Raw genomic sequence first — 23,801 nt, forward strand, 5'->3', positions numbered from 1 at the left:
TATCAGTTTGATTTGAAGCGATGAAACTCATATGCCCCTAGAAATTGATTTGATTCAGATGATCGAGATATCTCAACTTGATACAAATCGATGAAGTTGATATGCCCCTAGCAATGGGGATTTGATTGATTTTCTTTAGTTGAAATTTTTTTTTGCTCTTTATTTGAAGATGTGAGGTCATAAGGTCACGAGTATGCCCCCTCGGGAGAAAAATCGAAAGATAGCGAGGGTACATGATGATAGGCAATTTTGAGCGATAATTATGATTTGAGCACAAATTGATTCAGAGGAATTTTTAAAATTTTGGTTGATTGATAAGAAATTGAGCACAAAGTTGATTGTAGAAATTAAATTGAGATTCAGCGTTGATTCATGAGAAATTGAGCGCAATCTGAAGAAGGAATGAGCTTTTGATGAAAAAGCGCTAAGTGGTCCAAATTCTGAAATTGACTAGAAAAATGATCTCGAACTTTGATTTTGATCCTGAAAATGGACTCAGGATAGTCAAATTAGCTAAGGGTTAAATTTTCATATCCATCGGAGGAAGTTGAAAAATTAGGTTTTTGGCTCTATATGGGATAAAAGTGTCATTTTCAATTCATTTTAACCCTCCAAGTTTGAAAATTGAAAAAGCCTTCTATGAAGAAAATGGTGGTCCCTACTCGTCAGCATCGATTTGAGTGCCAGAGAAGACATAATCGACCTCGAAACTATGAGCCAATGGTAAGTGATCGATCTTAAGCCTGTTTGTGTTTCCAAATTTGAATTTTTTTGTTCATTTTCAAGTTTTACGCATGTTTGGTGTCGGGCATCATGTTTTATTGTGCAAGACAGGATCCTATTTCGTACGAGAAACTGGTAAATTTTCTTTTGTGATTTAAGGCCATTAGTTTTGTCATTCTAGGGCCACCCATGTGTCATACGACAGGTCTGTAAAAAGACCATTTTGTCATGCGGGGTCTAAAAGTTTGTCGTTTGAGCTTGGTTTGTCGTACTAGAGCTATTCCTCACTCGTACGAAATGATGTTTTTCTGTGTTTTGTCATTCGAGAAATAGTAAGCATTTTTTAGGGTGTAAACATGAAATTTTGATTTGCCATTTGACTTAGTTGGATTTGCGTGATGTTTTACTTCTCTTGTAGACTCATTTGGAATATTTTTTGATGCTTTGTTGTTGGGTTTTTTGTAGGTTTGATTACCTCCTCTATTATTTAGATGCGTGTATCCTCCCACGATGACATTACTGCGAGATTTATCTGAGGTTGAGAAAGCTCATATTGACTTGTATGGCTTGACTCATTTGTTGAGAGTACCCGATATCTGTGTGAACCACGAGATGATCATGACGTTGGTAGAGTGGTTTCATTCAAAGCATAACACATTTCATCTGTTGGTGGGGGAATTGACCATCACTCATGAGGATACAGGATCCTTTGTATCCTTTTTGTTGGGGATAAGGTGGATTATGATTCAAGGCACCTTCCAGGATTGCAGGCAGTCAGGCATGTCTTCGGTGATCCTGACATTTTGACTCAGTCCATGAGTTGGGATATTCTTATGAGCAAGTACAGCGAGGAGTATCCTCTGGCATGCATCCTAGTAGGATTCATAGGCTATTTTCTTATGCCAGACAGAGGGAAGTAGGGCTTCCAGTGTGGATGGGGCCAAATGTTAGAGAGGTTGATAGAGACCCCTCAAAGACTTGGTTGCGACTCTTGTTTATTGGCCCACATGTATCGAGAGATGCATGAGATCGTATATAGAGATGGGCGGAGCATGGCCGTCAGGGTATATATTTTGCAGGTGTGAGCTTGGGAGCACCTTCCCATTTGTTGACCGATAGTAGCTGATAGCAGAGAGCTTGGGCAGCTGATCATTTATAGGTATGTTGGTTTTATTACATAGCCCCATCTGGGCAAGATAGATTTTTGGAGATGGCATCTTGATGACTTGATAGCCGTCATGTGGAGACCATACAGAGGTTTGGAGCCATGGGATGATTGGCGGTTAGTCTGTAGGGACCTATTTGTTACACGCCCAATGATCGAGAGGTCACAGACCATTGTGGAGTGATTCGTCGTATCTCGAGTGATGAGGCAGTATGGCCGGCCTCAGGGGATCTCACAAGAGTACACAACTTATGGTCAGTATGCAGATGAGGAGAGACAGGGATGGTCTTCATGGTTATCATACGCTTTGGTGATGCAGGAGTTGACAGGGTTACACCATCTAAGGTGGGATTACATGGACGATGTAGTGGATGCGAGGGTATTTCCCCAGTATAGAGATCATTTTCAATAGCAGCTGTTCCCATGATTTATAGATCCAGGTGAGAAGGCTCCTCATATTGAGGATGTTGAGGATAATGCCCCCGCACCAGCATAGGGACATGGACAGGACCACAGGCAGGGTCACAGGTAGGGACAGGCACAGAGAGCTGAGGGTCCATGGTGGACAGGTGGTCATCCTGGTGCTAGCAGTAGTAGGGTGCCTATTGAGGGTGGACAACAGAGGGGTGAGGGTGGATCCCTTGGAGGAGTGGGTGGGACTGAGGAGGAGCAAGCAGCTCCTAGACATGTTCAGCAGCAGAGGGAGGAGTAGGGTGGACCAACAAGTGGAGATGGGGATGGAGAGCCTATGAGAGAGTAGGGGACAGACGCTAGATGGTCGATGAGGGCACGTCTTACAGAGCTGCAGTCACAGTTGGCAGTGGCTCAGACTCAGCTAGCAGAGTGAGATCGATAGCTTGTCGAGGTGAGGGCCAAGTGGGATCGCCAGATTGCTGAGGTGAGGGCCAAGCGGGATCGCCAGATCATGTCTTTGAGGGAAGATTCAAGAGTAGAGATAGAGGCTCTATTACAGGAGGTCCTTCTCCAGAGTAGTAGGGTAGCTTATTACGTGGCCACATATAGTGTTGTAGTTCCTATTGCGCAGTAGGTGATACCCTACTCACAGTACATGGTACGATCAGAGGGAGCGTGGCACCTCGTCAGGATCTTGGGCATTAGGCTCCTCCTCCTCCACCAGGTGATGAGGGAGAGGGTGCTAGTTAGATTATTTATTTTTGTAGCTTGGATATTTTTTGTAGACACACCCATTTTTTGTAGCCTATATGATTCTTGCTCTGATGGGAGTTTGTATATGTCGTTTGACATCAGTTTGTACTTGTAGACTTGACATGATATATATATATATATATGAGATCCGATTTGACTTCATCGTACTTGTGTTGATTCGTTTATGAGATGTCTTTTATATGCTTTATTCTATATGTATGCATTTCTTTTCAGCATGAATGTATGAATGCAAATGGAATATGAATGCTTATTTTTGTTTCTTTTCATATGCAAATAAATGATGATATAAATGAGTAACTAGAATGAGTAATGCAATTTTTCTTCATTTTTTTGTGCAATAAGATGGATGTAAATGAGTGATAGTGAATGTATGAATCTATATTAAATGCTCATGTATGCAGCTAACATCTCAATGCACAAGTACTCGATCGGAGAAATGATGATGAAAAAGAGAGCACTTAGTGAAGAAATGATGACGCTCCTGACTCTCGTGCAGAAGATTATAGAAAGCATTGTTACTATATCGAAATCACTCTAAATGCACAAAATGCAGAATGAAATGCAAAATGAGATGCAAAATGAGATGCAACCTAAACCTAGTCACTGGACTTTGAAAAGCTTAATTATCATCATTGAGTGTTTTTACAATTATAGCAGGCAGGGTAGAGTTCATTTCTTTGTATATGCAATATTAATGATCTTGTCCGCAATGAGCCTTTTTTCGTTCATATCCTTGGACAGATTTCGCAGGGACTCGAATTGCATGATAAAGAAATTCCCTCAAACCAGACAAAGAAATGATATGGACCTCCCTATAGCATTCAAATAAGCGGAGTCGAGGTATGTGAGGCGATTCCACCTTGATGTGAAGGCTCTTATCATAGACACCTAGCTAATTTAGATGTTTCCAGATCATTGGGATCATTCCTTCAAGCAGAAAACAAAGAAAATATTATGCCCCCAATCCTTGCTCCTCTTAGTCAAGATAGACTTCCTTGAGCTACTTAGAGGGATAATAATCAAAACCCAATATAAAAGACAACACACAAAGAAAATTTCCATGCATAGCTCAAACTGTTTAGTGATTATTTTCTGTTATGTTGTTTTGCTTGTTAACTCGGTGATAAAACTCTTCAGTAGTTAGGAGACAGGTAACTGACTCAGAGTGGATGACTAGGTTTCACTGACGTAAGATTGACTTGGCTGACACTTCTTAGGACATGTAATGTGCTCTTGTTGATTAACCTAAGACTATGACAATGATAGGTTTCAAGCCATGAGGGTTCTAGCGAACTAGGATGTCACAAAAGTGACTGAAATATGTACAAGCAAAAGAAAAGATGCTTGAAAGTGGGAATGCCAACATTGTGTTGATAGATGGAGCGCTTGAGTACAAGAGGCACCTATTTACCAGGTTTTCACCTGCTTGGCAGAGATTCATTTTTTTTTTTTAACGAGGTGCCTGTTTACTAGGTTTTCGCCAGAGCATTTTCTCTATTTTTTTTTCTTTTTTTCTTCTTTTCTTTTTTTTCTTTTTTTTTCTTTTTTTTGAATTTCTTCAGGTCTTTTTATAATTTTTAGGATTTTTTTCACGACTTTTTCTAATTTTTAGGATTTTAATGTTTGCCCCTAGTGTCTAGCAAGGCAAAAGGGATTTTGAGTACATGAATGAATAAGTGAATGATGGTGCACATTTTCAAGGACTATCTCACAACGTTAATCCAAGCACAGGGTCTAGATATAGCAATGTAAAGCAATGATTTTAGCAATGTAAAGAAAGGATATAGAGCAATGAAGCAAGGATATAGTGTAGTGAAGCCATATGCTCCAAAGAAGTGGCCATGTTAAGAGGTTTGTAAAAAGCATGTTTTTGCATTTTGTCCATGGTGTTGATCAAGATCTCGATAGGGGACAAATAGGATAATCAAGATCAAAGGTGGTAATGAAGGATGTAAGCGAGCAATGGATAGGAGCTAAAGGGTGTGGATCAAGTGTAATAGATAGGACACATGAAGTCTATAAAGATCCATAAACTTGTCAAGATCACAGGTGGAAAAGGGATATGAATGTAGATAGAGTGAATGAGGGATAATGGAGGATGAAGGATAATGGAGGAAGAAGGATAATAGATGGATGTACATGGATGGAACTTGCCCCTAGTGTAAAGTGCAAAAGGATAATGGATTACGCATGATGCATGTTTGCCAGGTTTTCATCATGGTACTTGCCCAAGGCGCCACAAGAAGTGGTTTACACACAAGGTCAAATTTATTTCTCTTTACTTTTTTCTTTTTGATTTTTTTTTTCACTTTTTCATCATTTTTTTTTCTTTTTGAAAGATATTGGAGGCATGATAGGGGATAGAAGAAGGACCACAATGTCTCACTGCTTTGGATGGTACCCTTATAATATGAGTTGCAATAGACCATGGCTATGAAGGTATGCTCAAAGATGTTGGTAGGATAATGAAATGAAACTAGGGCAAGGATTTATGCAAAGGATTGGATAAGAGGGATGGAAGGGTGAAAAAGAGGTGTTGGATAATGGATGGGATGTTGGGAGAATTATGTATGGCTAGATGGAAATGCTAGAAAGATCAACATTGGCACATGCCTTGAGGGATGGTGGACATATGGAGGAGAAGTGAATCTCAAATTTTTAGATTTGGATGGAGGAAAGGTTACAGATTTTGGGGCATAAGAACCCAAAATGGATGACGGAGGTGATGGAGGAATAAACTCAGAAGGTTTGGATGGAGAAACAATAATTTTAGATGTCGACTTTGATTTTTCTTTAGAATTTTGTGCTTCAAGTAGCCACTTAGGGATCCACATGGTTTTTAATTTTTTTATGCTTTTGTAGTTCCTTAGAGCACATTTCTTATACAAGTGCCTTAGGAACCCATATAACTTTTGACTTTTCTTCTTTCTTTCTAGGGCCTTTGTGGCACTTTGTATTTTTCTTTTTCTTTTTGGATCATACTTTGCTTTATTTTGACATGTCGATTAGATGGGACATGTTGATCCTTGAATACATGTGGATTGCTTGACTTATGACTTTTATGCTTGGCATCCAAATTGCTTGGAGGGAGATGTGTGGATAGATAGGAATGATATGGATGTCTTTTAGATGGATGGAAGGTACTCAAAGATGTGTGCCTTTGTTGATCTCGCATAAGGGATGGAGGAATATAGGGACCTAGAATGGATGGAAGGTGTGAAGGAGAAGGCATGTATTTGGATTTAACTAGAGAAATGTAGGATTTATGAGAGATACCAACATCTTGAGAAATTTCCCTGAGGCCATGACCTTTAATATTTTATTTAATAGCAGGGGGTTCTAATATATCTCATTCATGAATGTCTAACCCTTTTCTTTGATAATGCATGCTTTGAAAGATATTTTCAACAAAGGGTTTCTTCTTACTTTTGATGCTAGAGGCAAGTTCATTTTGAGGTGGAGGTGTCTTGCAAGGAATAATAGGATTGCGAGAGGGCTTTATAGGCATGATGGATCCTTGAGATGAACATGGAGGATTATGACAAGAAGATGAAGGGATACTTTGATCTTGACATGGAAGAGGACCATTGGATAGAATAGGAAGGGTGTTTGACTCTTCATTTTGAATAGGATCATTTGAAAAGGTGGAAGAGGCATCATGATCTTTCTTAGGAAGTGGATTAGGAATGGGATTTGGAAGAATGCTTTGATCTCAAAATGGAAGGGGATCTTCTTGGAAGAAATGGAAAGGTATAATGGGATCATCATACGATTCTAGTGAAATAGGATCTGTTTCAATCATTAGATGGGATTGAGGAGTTTTGGTGTCTTGATCTTGGTTTAGGATAGGACTTGTTTCTTTATTTTTTAGATTATCCTCTTGACATCGAGTCACTTCTAAGGAAGGGATAGGATTTTGCATAGGCGTAGGGGATTTTTGGAAGGTCTCCATATTTTGGCATGATGGGGAAGCGTTTTGAGTGGGACTCTTTGGAGTGGGTATGTTTGGAATTGAAGTGTGTGATGGCATAGGATCTAGGATTTTTAAATCTTTAGAGGAACTTGTATCAATATTGGCATTAATTTGGATTTCCATTGGAGATAGCCCTTGAAGGTCAACCTGAAAAGTTTCAATGTTTGAAGGAGATGGTATGGATTGTTGCTGAGAAGTTTTAGGAGATGAAGGCATCATGGAAGGGATGGAGGCTACATATGGAGCCTTGCTAGACATAGGTTCATGATTTTGATTATGCTTAGAAGTAGTTCCTTCTTTTTATTTAGGTGAGTCATTAGGATCTTCAATTTCATTGACACTATCATCAAGGAGATCTTGAATCTTATGTTTTAATTCCATACATATTGAAGTCTTTTGTTTGTTATGCCTATGATATACACAATAACTACTCAAAATTGCACATCCCCATGTGGTCTTTTTAGGCAATATGATAAGATTGTTCTTAATAAACTCTTCCAAAGCTAACTCAATAGATTGCCCCAAAGGTGTAAACTGTCTATCTAGGGAATAGATGTCTTTTTGTCTTGATGAAGGTGTCTCATGAGCTTGTTTGAGATTTGGCTTTTGATTGTCAATTATTTGCTGGTATTTGATCGTCAAATCACATAATCATTCTAGCACTTCTTGAAGTTTCTCACACTTGATATCATACATTTGTTTTTCAAATGGACTCATTGATTTATTTTGTTGGATTTCCATGTCATATATTTATTCCTTTATATCTTGAAGCATTTGAGCATAGGTAGCCATGGGAATTGGAGCTAAGGTATCTAGGAGATTCTTACTTTTGTCAAAAAAATTAGAAGAGCTTTTGGTTTGAACAAGCATTTTTAACCGACAGGACCGAGAGCGAGATGTATTGTAGAATTCAAGATCAAATTGTAGCTAGTAGTTCATTTAACATAGTGATTGAGAGAAGTAACTAAGATCTGGTCTGGTTTCAGGAATGATCTATCTTGTGTAAGACATTATCTAAGTTAACTTAGGGTTGATAAGATGTTTGTTTGAACTAGCTTAAAGATGATCGACAAAATCGTGCAACGCAATGACAGAGGTACACTATCAAGGTTGTTTATGCTCAGGAGGATGATAACCAGTTTTATGCTCGTTGTAAACTGTTTTGGACAGGTTTGACTGTTCTGGACTAGCAAAATCAGAGACTCGTACGACTATATTTTTGAGACCATATGATAGTATAACAGGTTTAGGATGACAACAATTTTGTTTCGTACGAGTTCTTGCCTAGTGTTGTATGACAAATGGGTAGATCCTGAATGACAAATGATTCTGAGCAATTATGTTTCGTATGACATAGGATTTAGCTTTAAACGATAGACTGCTGGCTTTCATATGACCCAAGATTGAGCTTAGGAAGATAATTTAGTATAATCGTATGACACAGGATTTGATGTAGGACAACAATTTACCAAACTCATATGACTATTCACAGAGAATAGACTAAAATTCTGAGTTTTTCAATGGCTGAGTATGATAACTAAGTATAACCAATTCTTGGATGGACTAGTTTGTGACAGAGATAGAGTTTATCATTGAGTTGTTTGATATTGTTTCATTTGTTTTCTCCAGTTTTAGTATTTCATTTTTAGTTTCAGGGATGAAAACAAAGAAAACACGCAAGATATATAATAATTCAATTACAGTACGCTAACCCTATGGAAGTTGGCTTAGAGAAGAAAACCTTTGCTTGCTGACTTAGGTACACAACCAATAGCTAATTAGAATACGGTCATTGAGTCTCACGCAATGGATTCTAAACACTATATTAGCTAACTCCAACTGCTAATGGGGGCACAATATGACAAGTGTCTTTGGAGAGTTACTATCTCTCTTGCACAAAGATTATCAAGCTTTTGGAGGTGAATCAGGTAGCTTCTCATTTATAGTTCTTAATCAAGAATTCCATTTGAAATTACCCCTTGAAGTCACGCAAGCATGATTGAGGCCTATAGCCCAACAAGGTACCGAAACATGTTGTAGTCATGTAAACGTGATTGAGAGCATGAGGCCCTACAAAATGCCCAATATGAGAGATCTCAAAGAGAAAACTCAAATAATCCCATCATCTCAGACATTAATCATGAGAGACGTATTTATTATAGTGAGTTGGAATGCTCAAGTCCAGCTATACTCACTTGGTTCATTCTCATAGGGTGATTACTTTTTCCCACTGTGACAGGCCCGCTAAAGGTACACAAATCTCAAAACTTAGAAAAAAGCTTCAAGGGTCTAGATTTTTGATTGTCTGTAAAAGACAAGAGCATACTCTCCTACCTCTTAGATTTTTCTGAAAACACGAAAGACATATTTATTCATTAACTAGATAGCAATTTTAAGTGCCTAAAAATGTATTTAAAGAATACACAATATTTGGTCGATTTTCTCTTTAGGCAACCTGCAAAAACAACGCATCAGTAGTCATGTTGTTTTTATTCTTTGGCAGACATATGTTTGATTGATAGATTCTTTGACAAGCGTCTTGCAAGAAATTGGTTAGGCTGTAAAAAAGTCTCAGGCAGACAGAAGACACTTCAGGGTCAGCGTTAGCATAATCAAAATTTAAGCGAAAAATCTTGAAAGGTAATCTATTTTTAATCTATTAGAAAATTGAATCATACGACAATATTCATAAAATAGAATGACATAACACTTTTATCGTATGAGTTAGAAATTAATACATAACGACAAAAGATAGCATAAGCAGTGTGTCATATGAGTTAGAAATCAACATAGAACGATAGAGTATAAAAGAATCAGTATGTCGTACGAGTGCATATTCTGATTCGTACAACAATGTAAAGGATATGATCTTGTTTCGTATGAAAAACTGCAGGCGTCAATATAATGTCATACGATACAGTGAAACTGCTCGTATGATATTTCGCAGAGGTTGTACGAACGAGACCTGCAGATAAACAAAAATGATTTTGAGACCGAAAAAGTAGTTTTCTGCCCCACGGTGGGCACTAGAAAAATGTGTGTGAAGAGTGGAACTGTATCTGTAAGCACAACACTTCAATTAAGTCATTACATGAATGGTTAGACAGATATAAATATGAAAAACAAAACCATAACAAATCGACCCATTGCCTTCTAAAAGATGTGAGTATATGATTGCTCTCAGATTATAAGCAATACCCGTGACTAGACTGCACCAAGATGAATGATTTAATCTATATGAGCATGATATTAATGCTAGATGGATGCAATATTAATCCAACAAGATTTAAGGAATAAATGAGATAAATGATCTAAATATGTATGCAATATTCTCAATGAACCTAGAGAAAAAATAGTATAATAACAATATATTCTCCAGCCTCTTTTGAATAAGAGATGAGCCTGAATTTATTGAAAATTCAAAAAGAAACCAACGGTTGAGATCAAATGATGATGAATGGTCAAGATTTTCCAAGAGGAAGCACAATCCAGGTGAATTGATGTGATTGGATGCTTTTCTCATTTTTAAAAGAAGTTGAACTAAAATTAAGATTAAAATAAGAAAAAACCGATTTATTCTCTATTTCATTCAATTGTGAGATTTAATTGTTTTAAATGTTTTCTTTGAGATTATTCATCAATTTTTAATTTATTTTTCAAGATTGTCTCCAATTGATTTCTTTTTTCAAATTTTTAATTCATTTTTGGTCAATTAATTGATTTATTTCCATTTTTGAAAATTTGTGCTCAATTCACTTAATTAAATTCCTCTTTTTTTTAATGATTTAATGGAAAATTGATTTATTTAATTAAATATGCAAGGATATTCAATTAAAATAAATTAGATAATTGTTTAAAATGATTTACTTGGAATGATCTATTAATTAAATGAATATTTAATTAATATTGAGTGATTGATTTTGCCATGTGACATTTGATGATTAAAGAATTAATTGTGGCCTCAAGATTGATTTAATTACCTTTGGTTAGGACCTTGGTGATGTTGTCAAGATTAGGGGCTCATGGTTTAGATGACCATTTTTAGGGTATTACAAATACACTTTTGGAGCACAACATATGAAGAACAACTTTTCGACTACCAATACCATGAATACAGTGATTTCAAATAATGACAAGAATCATATCAAAATTGCACTGCATCAAGACACAAATGTAGAGGACTGCACCTCTAAGATATGTCAACTGCATACTGCCAGACTGCATGAATGATTGAAGCATGAAACTAATTATCACAATCAACACCAAATCTCTCATATCAAGGTAAATGTATTCTTACATGGATAATATATATTTTTGGAGCAATAAATGTTGGGAATATATCAGCAACAACTAGGATATGTAATTTACATCATACATACATATCATCTAGTATTCTGCAAAATATCATACATACCTATCTTCCACTTTTCAACAACATATCTAGACCAATCTAGATCATTGGGTTTGACATCAATGACAACTAAGACAAGTATTTCTAACACCCTATTAATGATGTAAGAAACGATATGCACGACTTATTTTGAATATGCATTACCCAAGATAGCATCCTTCATCATATTTTTGGCCATCGCAATAACACTCTTATTCTTCCTCTCTACCACACCATTGTATTGAGCAGTTATCGAAGCATAAAAGTTTCTTCTAATACTATATTTGTCAAAAAAATTATCAAATTTAGTTGAAGTAAATTCTCCACCTATATAAAATCTTAAACACTTGATTTTAGCATCAACTTGATTCTCTACTGGATTGATTTGAACACTTTTAAATATTTCAAAAGCTTCAAATTTCTCTTTGAAAAATGTAACCCATGTCATTCTAGATTAATCATCAATAAGTAACATGAGTACCTTTCTCCATGAATTTATTTTATCTTTGTAGGCCTAAAAAATCTATATGAACCATGTCTAAGGGTCCTAAAGTGGAATACTCCTTTTCTAGAAACTCCTCTTTGTCTTCTTTGTTGGCATTTTTAAGGAATTGATTATGTCTTGCATTGATGTTTGGTCATTGATGTTAACACTAGTTGTTATGGTTGGCTATTGGTACTAGCTGTTACCGGTAGACAAGTTTTAGTTACCAATATAGGTTTAAGGTTCTACCGGCAGAAATTTCATTGGGAATTATTGACAGGATGCATAAGTGGTGTTGGTGCGGTTTTCAGGATGCTGAAGATATTCTCTGATCATTCTTCAACTAGTTGGAGACATCATTTTGGCATGGTGGACCTAGAATACATCTGGTACCTATCTAGGTTATGGACTGGTATCATGATAACGTGTTCTCTACATGTTCCTAGGATGATTTATGGATTGGTTAATATTGTTATGGTCTAAAGCCAACATGGCATATCATTGTAATATGGATTTATGTAATGATCTTATTGTAATATATTTTAGGTGGCCAACCTAATTGGTCTAGGCCTTAGGGTTGGTATAAATTGATGTAAGATCTCATTGTAGACCGAGGTATCATGCGGTATCGTGGTCATGAATTGTAATATCATATGCAAAGGAGTTTTGGTTGATCATTGAGGATCGAGTTAGGATTTAGGAAGTGGTCAAAGGCCACCGGTGTTGAGCTTAACTAGGACTATAATTAGGCATGGTAGATGCTATCTCTGGCAGTTCACTCTATTGGATTGTTGTCCATTATCTTGAGGTGGTTTTAACCTCTCTGTAGTCAATGAGACTATTTTGTAATGAGTTGTGTACTCTAGGTAGTGTGCAGGCCCCTCATTGTATCACATAGTTTCTGCAAATGTATCATCTGACTATGGGTAGGCTTCCCACCATGGTTTTTCTCTTTAATGGGTTTTTCACGTACAAATTATGTTTTTATGTGGTATAATTGCATTGTGTTGATTATTTGGTTTATTATTGTATTGCATTGTTTATCGGTATCTGTATCTACCGGTATCTATTTCTTCTTTACCGATATTCAAATGTTGTGTGCTCTAGTTTAAGGTTGTATTATGGATTAATTGTTGTAATCTATTAACAACTGATTCACCCCCCCCCCCCCCCTTCTCAGTTGTTCACCGATTATCCTAACCATTGGTATCAGAGATTTGGTCCTCTTTTGTAGAAGCATAACTATTTGAGGTAGATCCTATGGCAACTAATCCACTAGCAGCTATCTTCAGAAGAGAAATCACTAAGCTTGATGGAACAAATTATGGGATATGGAAGATCTGAATGGAGACTCATCTTAGATGTCTTGGCAAGGATATTTGTGAGATCACTGAGAAAGGTTTCACACCTTACGATCTGACATCTGCCAATCCTGTTCATGCAGACTTGGATAAAAATATTGAGAATGATTGCAGACCTAGAGAAGTCCTCTTGTGTGCACTTACTGATCAACAGATGATGGCATTGACTGATAAATCATCTACAAAGGTTATGTGGGATAAATTGTAAAATTTGAATGAAGTTGACACTACTATCAAGATTACTAAACTTGATGGCTACCGGGTGAGATACAAAAAATTGAAGATGGATGACAATGAAAGAATTACTACATTTATGGAGAGAGTAAATGAGATTGTCATGGGAATTCAATGTTGTGGAGGATCTTTGAGTGAAGATGAAATAGTTTCCAAAGTCTTGAGTGCCCTTCCACTGACTTACAAGATGAATTCAACTGCAATTAATGAGTTTAGAACAATGGAAAACACCTTAGTTAATAGAGACATTCGGATTGGGAAGTTATCTGCTTTTGAGTTTGAATAATTTGGGCCTTCTAGAGCTGCAAAATCTAAACCATCTTTTCATGCATCATCATCATCACCTACCGACAAGAATTATTGGAAAGCCCTATATGCAAAGGAATTGGAAGACATGAGGAAAGAAGATGAAGAATTTGACAAACTTGAAGCCTTATTTACTATAACAGTATCTAAAGGACCGACAGGATGTAAGTATGAAGGAAAAGCACCTTTTAAATATTTTGCATGTCATAAGATTGGTCATTTTGCATCTAGATGTCTTGAAAAGAATGCAAGATTTGAGGAAAGAGTTAAGAAATATTTTAAGCCTAATCGGAACAAATACAAATTCAAGAGAAACAAACAATGCTTCATAGTGTATGAGAAAGGAGTAATTGATGACTCTGAGGATGAACCGACAGAAGACTCTGCTAGTAGATCTGATAATGGAAAGGAATGGGTGTTCTATGCCCTAAAAGAAGATGAACCAGAAATGGCTATCATGAATGAAGAGAAGGCCTTGGAAGCAAAAGTTGAAGATAAGGATGAATGGGTAATTGATAGTGGATGCTAACATCATATGACTGTAGATAAAAGAAAATTTTTGTCCCTACATGAATACAATGTTGGTATTATAGATGCGTTGCATTGGTTTTGTCATTGATGTCAACACTTATACACACTTATACTTCTGGAGATCTTTGGTTATGTTGAGTCAACAAATTATGTTCACTTGTAGGTTATATTGTTCATCGACATGTTATATTGTTCACCGACAGGTTATATTATTCACCAATAGGTTATATTGTTCATCAGCACTGAGGATGACTTGTTATCATTTGGAGATCACTTTGTTATGTTGAAGACATGGTTTGGACACTTGATTTTGGTATTTTGGTTATTGGTCTAATTGGGTTGACATATTTGTTGTTACCAGCAAATTGGTCTAGGTTATGGACTGGCATGCATTATCTATACCTAATACATCACTATCTAGAGATACCCTAGTTGGAAAACTTTTAGCATTTGAGCTTCAGGAATTTGGTCTTGTTGCTACAATTAAGAGAGATTTAGTCTTCAAAGAATCATCATCTACATCATCATCTGACAAATCTGATTTGAAAGCACTTTATGCAAAGGAACTTGAAGATATCAAGAGGGAAAATGAAGAATTGGAGGAACTTGAAGCACTATTTGAAAGGAAAATGCCTAAAGGTCCTATTGGAAGTAAGTGTGAAGGTAAAGCACCATTTAAATGTTTTAACTGCAATAAAGTTGGTCATATGGCATCTAGATGTCCTGATAGACATGCAAGATTGAGAGAAGAACCTAAAAGGACATATAAGCCTAACTCTGAATATCAGAGATACATATTTAAGAAGAACAAAGGCAAATCATGTTACTATGTTGATGAAGGAGTTACTGATGGTTCTGATGAAGAACCGACAGACAATGGATGGGCTTTTGTTGCAATAAAAGAAGATCAACCAACACCTATTGTTCCATTGGTAGAGCAGGCCCTAGCAGCTAAAATTGAAGAAAATGATGAATGGATTCTAGATTCCGGATGTTCACATCATATGACTGGTGATAAAAGTAAATTCTTATGTTTTCAAGATTACAATGGAGGTCTAGTAAGATTTGGGGATGATAAAGCTTGTTTAGTCAGAGGAAAAGGCACTATATATTTTGATGATAAGCTCAATACTGATGACATTTACTATGTTGAAGGTTTGAAGCATAATCTTTTGAGTGTTGATCAATTAGTTGAAAAGGGATTTCAGTTATAGTTCAAGAATGGTAAATGCAAAATCATGAATAGAATTGGTTTGGAGATTGCAATCAGTAATCAGACTAGAGGTAATATCTTTCATTTGACTAACAATCAAAAGACATGCTTGATTTCACATATTGATGAAATTTGGTTATGGCACAAAAGACTTTGTCATGTGAATTTTGATCGTGTTATAAAGATTAGTTCAACTAAGGCAGTAAGTGATTTACCTAAGATTGTATAACTTATTAATCCAGTATGTAAGGAATGTCAAATGGGAAAGCAAGTTAGAACAACTTTGAAGAGTATTTCTAAGAAATCCAATAATGTTCTTGATTTAATCCATACTGACTTGTGTGGTCTGGCAAGAACAAGAAGTCTACAAGGAGATAGATACTTTATGCTAATCATTGATGATTATTCTATAATGTGTTGGGTTACTTTTCTCAAGGAGAAATCTGAAGCTTTTGGGAAATTCAAACTATTCAAGGCAATAGTAGAGAATGAAACCGATAAGAAAATCAAATGTTTAATTTCAGATCAAGGAGGTGAATCTACATCTAAGGTATTTAGTACATTTTGTGAAGTGAATGGAATTAAAAGACAACTATCAGCACCTCAGACACCTCAGCAAAATGGAGTTGTGGAAAGGAATAACATAACTATTCTAGATGTAGCTAGAAGCATGATATTAGAAGCAAATCTACCTCATGTGTATTGGAGAGAAGCAATAAATATAGCAGTTTACACTTTTAACGGAGTTCACATCAAAGGTGAAACCGGTTTGGTAATACTCCTACTCTTAAATACTTCAAAATATTTGGAAGCAAATGTTATATTAGGAGAGATGAGTATATTGGTAAATTTGATTCTAGAAGTGATGAAGGAATATTTCTTGGTTATTCATCTAAGAGCAAAGCATATAGATATTTTAATAAAAATTTGCAAAAAATCGTTGAGAGTGCAAATGTGAAGATAAATGAACAATTTAGAGGAAATTCAAGGTCTATGGATTTTGAACCGGTAGTTGAGATGATCATAAATGAACCTATACAAAGTACACCGGTATAGAATATGGATCCAGTCGCACTGACATCATCAGAGAATTCCAAAATGACTGAAGAACAACAAGTAAACACACCCAGGTATGTAAGACTGAATCACTCTAAACCTCAGATAATTAGGAATAAATATCAAGGTGTTCTGACAAGAGGGAGACTGGAAAATGAAGAAGTATGTTTAGTTTCTCAAATTGAACCAGCATCTGTTATTGAGGCATGTGAAGATAAACATTGGATTAAAGCTATGGAAGATGAATTAGAACAAATTGAAAAGAACAATAAATGGACATTGGTTCCCCGGCCTAAAGATAAAAATGTAATTGGAACTAAATGGGTGTTCAGAATTAAAATTAATGAAGATGGTAAGGTAATAAAAAATAAAGCAAGATTAGTGTGTAAAGGATATTCACAAAAAGAGGGAATTGATTACAATGAAACCTTTGCGCCGGTAGCTAGAATTGAGGCAGTTGGATTATTTCTTGCATTTGCAGCTCACAAGAACTATAAAGTATATCAAGTGGATGCAAAATGTGCATTTCTGAATGGTGATCTAGAAGAGGAAGTTTACATTGAACAACTTGATGGATTTTCATTGGCAAATGATAAAGATATGGTTTTCATATTAAGGAAATATTTATATGGATTGAAGCAATCTCCTAGAGCTTGGTATGCTAGATTGGACAAATATCTTTTGAAGCTTGGTTACATTAAAGGTAATACTGACAACAAATTATATTTCAAATTTACTAATAAAGACATCTTGGTTATTGAAATCTTTGTTGATGATATCATTTTTGGAGGAGAAGATGGATTGTGTAAAGACTTTGCTAATAAGATGTAGGAAGAATTTGAAATGTCTATGATTGGGGAGATAAAATTCTTTTTAGGATTGCAGATTTCATAGACTGATAAAGGTATATTCATATGTCAAACAAAGTACTTGAAGCAACTACTGAAGAAATTTGGTATGGAAAACTCTAAACCGGTAAGTACTCTGATTGACTATAACTGATAAATTGACATTGAGGGATGATTCAACTCCTATTAATCCGACAAGATATAAATCTATGATTGGAGGTTTACTGTATTTGACACAAACAAGACCTGATATAATGAATGCAATATGTTTTATTTCAATATTTCAGAGTAATTCTAGAGAAAATCATGAATCAACAGTGAAAAGGATTTTCCAGTATCTACAAGGCACAATAAATCTGTGTTTATGGTATCATAAAGATGAAAATTTTGATTTATGTGCATACACTGATGGAAATTGGGTAGGAGATGAATATTAGAGAAAGAGGACCACCAGAGGGGCATTCTTTCTTGGTAGAATATTGATTTCATGGTTGAGCAAGAAACAGAGTTGTACATCATTATCAATAGCCGAATCAAAATATGTTGCAGCAACAACTAATTGTACTCGGGTATTATGGATTAAGGAAATGTTGAAGGACATAAAGGTAAAATGAAAAGAACCTATAATAATTTACTGTGATAATTCAGCAGCAATTGATATATCTAAGAATCTGGTATTTCACTCTAAAACTAAGCATGTTTATATCAAATATAATTTTCTGAAAGAGAATGTTGAAGCAAAAGAAGTGAGATTGGTTTATGTGAATACTAAAGAGCAGATTGCAGATATCTTTACTAAGACCTTGCCTAGGGAAACTTTTGAATATCTCAGAGAGAAGCTTGGGGTAATACCCTCATCGGTAGAGACTTAAATAGTTGGCGATTCACGTCAAACCAACAGAATTATCACAGAAACCTTTTTTACAGCTTTGAAGGAGGAGAGCTACTTCTCAGGGGGAGTAGTTGGTTATTGATTGGTTGTATCTAGTATTTGTATTGCTTTGGAATTTGATGTCAAAGGGGGAGAGATATCTATGGGAAAAACATTATCCTTTGGGAAGAGATTATTCATTGGGGGAGTGATATATACTCTCTGCATTTGTATTTTGATTTCTGGTATTGATCTATTCTGAAGATTGTTGGTTTTTGGCATTTTGTGTTGGCACATAGATATTTTTCCATATTTTGTTGCCATCAATTCCAAAGGGGGAGATTGTTGGTATTATGGATGTGTTGCATTGGTTTTGTCACTGATGTCAACACTTATCAGCACTTATCCTTCTGGAAATCTTTGGTTATGTTGAACCGGCACAATATGTTCACCAACAGATTATATTGTTCACAGATAGATTATATTGTTCACCGGCATTGAAGATGACTTTTTATCATCTGGAGATCACTAGGTTATGTCAAAGACATGGTTTGGACAAATGATTTTGGTATTTTGGTTATTGGTCTAATCGGGTTGACATATTTATTGTTACCAGCAAATTGGTCTAGGTTATGGACCGACATGCATTATCTATTCCAAATCAGTATGACATGTTATGGAGATGATTAATTAATTGGACATTGTTGTAAATTTATTGAGCCAACATGATGCATCACATCTTGACTTATTTGTAATTGATTTAATATTCTTAGTTAGCCGACCTACACATTTGGTCTTAGGTTTTGGTATATATGTAAGATCTCATTTGTGAGATAAAAGAGAGAGAGAGAGAGAGAGAGAGAGAGAGAGAGAGAGAGAGAGAGAGAGAGAGAGAGAGAGAGAGAGAGAGAGAGAGAGAGAGAGAGAGAGAGAGAGATGGTATATGGTTATGGTATTGTTGCATGGAATGTGCAAATATTGAAGATCATATGAGAAGACCATAGAGAAGGTTCAAAGAAGGTTTGAAGGTGATTATCAAAGCTTAACCTGTACTGAATCTAGCATTGGAGATGCTACTTTGAGCATTACATTATCATTGGATTTAATCATCCAATTGTAGTCTGTGTGACTCCTATTTTGTGATTGAGCAGTGAGCTCTAAGTGGCTGGCCTTTCTGCATGTGTAGACCCCATTTGTATACACATACTATCTATAGTAGTATCATCTGATTTTGGGTAAGGTTTCCCACCATGTTTTTTCCCCTTAAATGGTTTCCACATACAAATATTTGTGTTATGTGTTGTGGATGTTGTTTCTCTTTCTGTTTTATGCATTAAGTTTCACTAGTATTAAGATTAACTGCTAATCTGTCAACCGACATTAAGTTTGGTTTACTAGTATTAAGTATCAAGTTTGATTAAGTTATATTTGGGTTGAAATTAATTGACAACTGATTCACCCCCCCTCTCAATTGCCGTTGGGGCCTAACATACAATGACGGTCAAGTAAGATTTGGAGATGACAAAGTATGTATGATTAGAGGTAAAGGCACTATTTCTCTGGATGGTAGGCATAATACTGACAATGTCTATTATGTAGAAGGTTTAAAGCATAATCTTTTGAGTGTTGGTCAATTGGTGGACAAGGGATTCCAACTTCAATTCAAGGATAAAAAATACAAAATCATTAACAAGATTGGTTTGGAGATTTCTACTAGTACTCAGACTGGAGGTAACATCTTTCACCTGAACATTGGTTATAAGACATGTTTGATTTCTCATATTGATGAGATTTGGTTATGGCACAAGAGGTTGTGTCATGATAATTTTGATTGCATTGTCAAGACTAGCTCAACAAAGGCAGTTAGATATATACCTAAGATTATGAAGCCTCATAATCCGGCGTGTAAGGAATGTCAATTTAGAAAGGAAGTGAGAACTACTTTTAAAAGCATACAAGATAAATCTAATGATGTTCTTGATTTGGTTCATACTGACTTATGTGGTCCATCAAGGATTAGAAGCTTTCAAGGTGATAGATACTTCATGCTGGTAATTGATGATTATTCTAGAATGATGTGGGTAACTTTTCTTAGGGAGAAGTCTGAAGCTTTTGATAAATTCAAGATCTTTAAAGAAAAAGTAGAAACTAAAACTAGACTGAATATCAAATGTCTAAGATCGATCAAGGCAGTGAGTTCACTTCTCATGAATTTAACAATTATTGTGAGACAAATAGAATTAGGAGACAATTATCTGTACCTAAGAATTCTCAGCAGAATGGAGTGGTGGAAAGAAAGAACAAAACCATTTTGGATGTAGCAAGAACCATGGTGATGGACGCCCAATTACCTCATATCTACTGGAGAGAAGCAGTGAGTACAATAGTCTACACATTCAATAGAGTTAACATCCAAGGTGAAACCAGTAAGACTCCTTATGAATTATGGTTTGAACATACACCTACTGTTAAATATTTCAGAATTTTCGGAAGTAAATGTTATATCAAAAGGGATGATTCAATTGGAAAGTTTGATCCTAGATGTGATGAAGGAATATTTTTGGGTTATTCTAATCAAAGCAAAGCATAAAGATTTTATAACAAAAGATTGCTGAAAATTGTGGAAAATGCAAATGTGAAAGTGGATGAGCAATACAAAAATCAATCTATATCATATGACAGGGAACTAGCAGTGGAAATGATCATAACTGAACCAGAAATACATCACTTGGTATATGACACTGAAATTGTTACACTAGCACATTCAAAAAACTCAACTATGACTGATGATCAGATCAATGAATTGAAGTTCAGAAGACTCTAAGGTATGTAAGATTAAACCACTCAAAAGATCAAATCATTAGAGATAGGAACAAGGGAGTTATGACTAGAAGGAGACTGGCAAATGAAGAGGTATGTCTTATTTCTCAATTTGAACTGACAACTGTTATTGAAGCTTGTAAAGATAAATATTGGTTAAAGGCTATGGAAGACAAATTAGATCAGATAGAATAGAATGAAACTTGGACTTTAGTTCCCCGGCCTAAAAATAAGAATGTTATTGGAAATAAATAAGTTTTTAGAAATAAAATAAATGAGGATGGTCAAGTTATATGAAACAAAGCTAGACTGGTTTGTAAAGGATATTCTCAAAAGAAAGAAATTGATTATGGTGAGACTTTTGCATGTGTAGCTATAATTGAAGTTGTTAGACTATTTCTTGCCTATGCAGCTTATAAGAACTATAAGGTTTATCAAATGGTTGCTAAATGTGCATTTTTTAATGGTGAACTTGAAGAAGAGGTATACATTGATCAACCTAATGGTTTGTCACTAACAGATGATAAGGATATGGTTTGTAGGTTAAATAAAGCAATATATGGATTGAAACAAGCTCCTAGAGCTTGGTATGCAAGGTTGGATAAATATATTTTGAAGCTTGGTTTTACTAAAGGTAGTGTTGACTATAATTTATATTATAAAATTATTGATGATGATATTTTAATTATTAAAGTATTTGCTGATGATATTATTTTTTTTAGGAGAAGACAAATTGTGAATGGAATTTGCTAAAAACATGAAAAATGAATTTGAGATGTCCATGTGATGAATAATGATGAACAGTAAATACCCAACAGGTACTGAGAGGGGGGGTGAATCAATACACACAAAAACTTCTTAAACAACTTAAACTGCAAAGACTGCACTAACTGGAAAACAACATCACCGATCTAAATCAAGGCAATACCAGTAAAACACAGTGACTCTAAAAGTCATAAAACGGTAACACTTAGATCTTCACAAAACCTAATATCTCATTTCCACTTCACCCATATGCTTAAACAAGTAATACATAAGAAATATAATGACCACTAGATTAGCTTGCATTACCACTTAACACAAAACACTAAAACATCACATGAAAAAGAATCACACATGACACAATTATTTTTCACGTGGAAACCCAATTGGGAAAAACCACGGTGGGGATGAATACCCACAAGTTGTTCTTGAACTCTTCTAAAGTTCACTTTGTTAGGAGCCTAGTCCGGTTAAAGACTTTACAACAAGTTCTGCTAGGAACCAATTCTTCTAGGGATCACGCAGTTAAGGGATGGATAAATACCTGGTTAGAGGTTAAAATCCTGTTAATGGTTACCTTGTAAGAGGATTTAAATAATTCAATGATTTTGAGTCACCCTATTAAAGGATTTACAAAGAGTTTGTTAAAGCTACCCGGTAAAGGGATTTTTCAACTGCTAAAATGGTTAGAAGTCAACAGGTAATACAGTGATTTGATAACAACACTCAATGCCAAGGCAGATCCACTTCAGTTCCTTTACATCTGCAATCACACTCTACAGATCTCTACTCACTGGTCTGGTCTGGAAAGAATCACTTCACACACATTCATTTGCGAATAACTTCAAAATAAGAATCATCATCGACCTTATAGACAACGATTAGGTCGGTAGCCAAAACCTAAAACCTGAAGCATCTAGGTTAACAATACAGTTGGTCCAATCTTGACCATTTAATCACATTACATAGGGTAAAACAATCTTGAACAAATCTCAAGACTTTCTCCATCGTCCGTTCTTTACCGCTTCAGGAAGCTGATAACCCATCACGTGCTCTCCACTGTTTACTAATATTTTGCACATTCCCGAGGTAGATAGAATCAATATTCTTCATGCAAGATCCTCAAGGAAATCCTTCAAGTGCACAAGGCTGGCATGACAACACAATATGATCTTCATTTCAATTCTAACTCATCAATTGATATCATCGGTCGAATCACACAAACTTGGAATGCATCAACCAGAAACCCTGAAGCCAAGACTACCAATCGGTAGTCATATCAAATGAAACCCCGATACAAACTTTGGATATACCGGTTCACATTCCAACATACCAGTTCACCTTTTCGCATATACCAAGTCACATCATCATACCGGTTTACTTCATACCATCATACCGGTTCTCTTGCCAGTTTGCTTTCTTCAATATACTGGTTCATACTTCTGCATATTGACATCAATGACAACATACAATCCCATCATGTCATCAAACTTTGCACATATGCCAACACCATGATTGGTGAAATGAATTTTTTCTTAGGTTTGTAGATTACTCAGACTGACAAAGGTATATTTATCTGTCAAACAAAGTATCTAAGGGAATTGTTGAAAAAGCTTGGTATGGATAATTCCAAACCAGTAAGTACCCCTATGGTGACAAGTGAGAAATTATCTATCAATGATACATCTACACCGGTAAATCCAACAAGGTATAAGTCTATGATTGGTGGCTTGTTATATCTAACTCAGACTAGACAAAGTATTATGAATGTTGTGAGTATTGTTTCAAGATATAAAAGTAATCAAGAAAATCATGAATGTGCATTAAAGAGGATATTTCAGTATCTACAAGGCACAACTGAATATGTCTTATTGTA

At 35.7% G+C, this 23,801-nt stretch overlaps 1 protein-coding gene across 1 annotated transcript in view; it reads left to right on the plus strand.

Moving 5' to 3' along the window:
* The first annotated feature begins 2,662 nt into the window (after positions 1-2,662).
* The window catches only part of LOC131064299 (MYB-like transcription factor EOBI), a 33,595-nt gene continuing 12,456 nt past the window's right edge, over positions 2,663-23,801 (plus strand). Inside the window, exon 1 of the mRNA XM_057998404.2 lies at positions 2,663-2,753. Within this exon, the coding sequence (XP_057854387.2) occupies positions 2,663-2,753 (91 nt within the window). The remainder of the gene's footprint in view (positions 2,754-23,801) is intronic.

This window comes from Cryptomeria japonica, chromosome 3, assembly GCF_030272615.1.
Source record: "Cryptomeria japonica chromosome 3, Sugi_1.0, whole genome shotgun sequence".
NCBI classification, from domain to species: domain Eukaryota; kingdom Viridiplantae; phylum Streptophyta; class Pinopsida; order Cupressales; family Cupressaceae; genus Cryptomeria; species Cryptomeria japonica.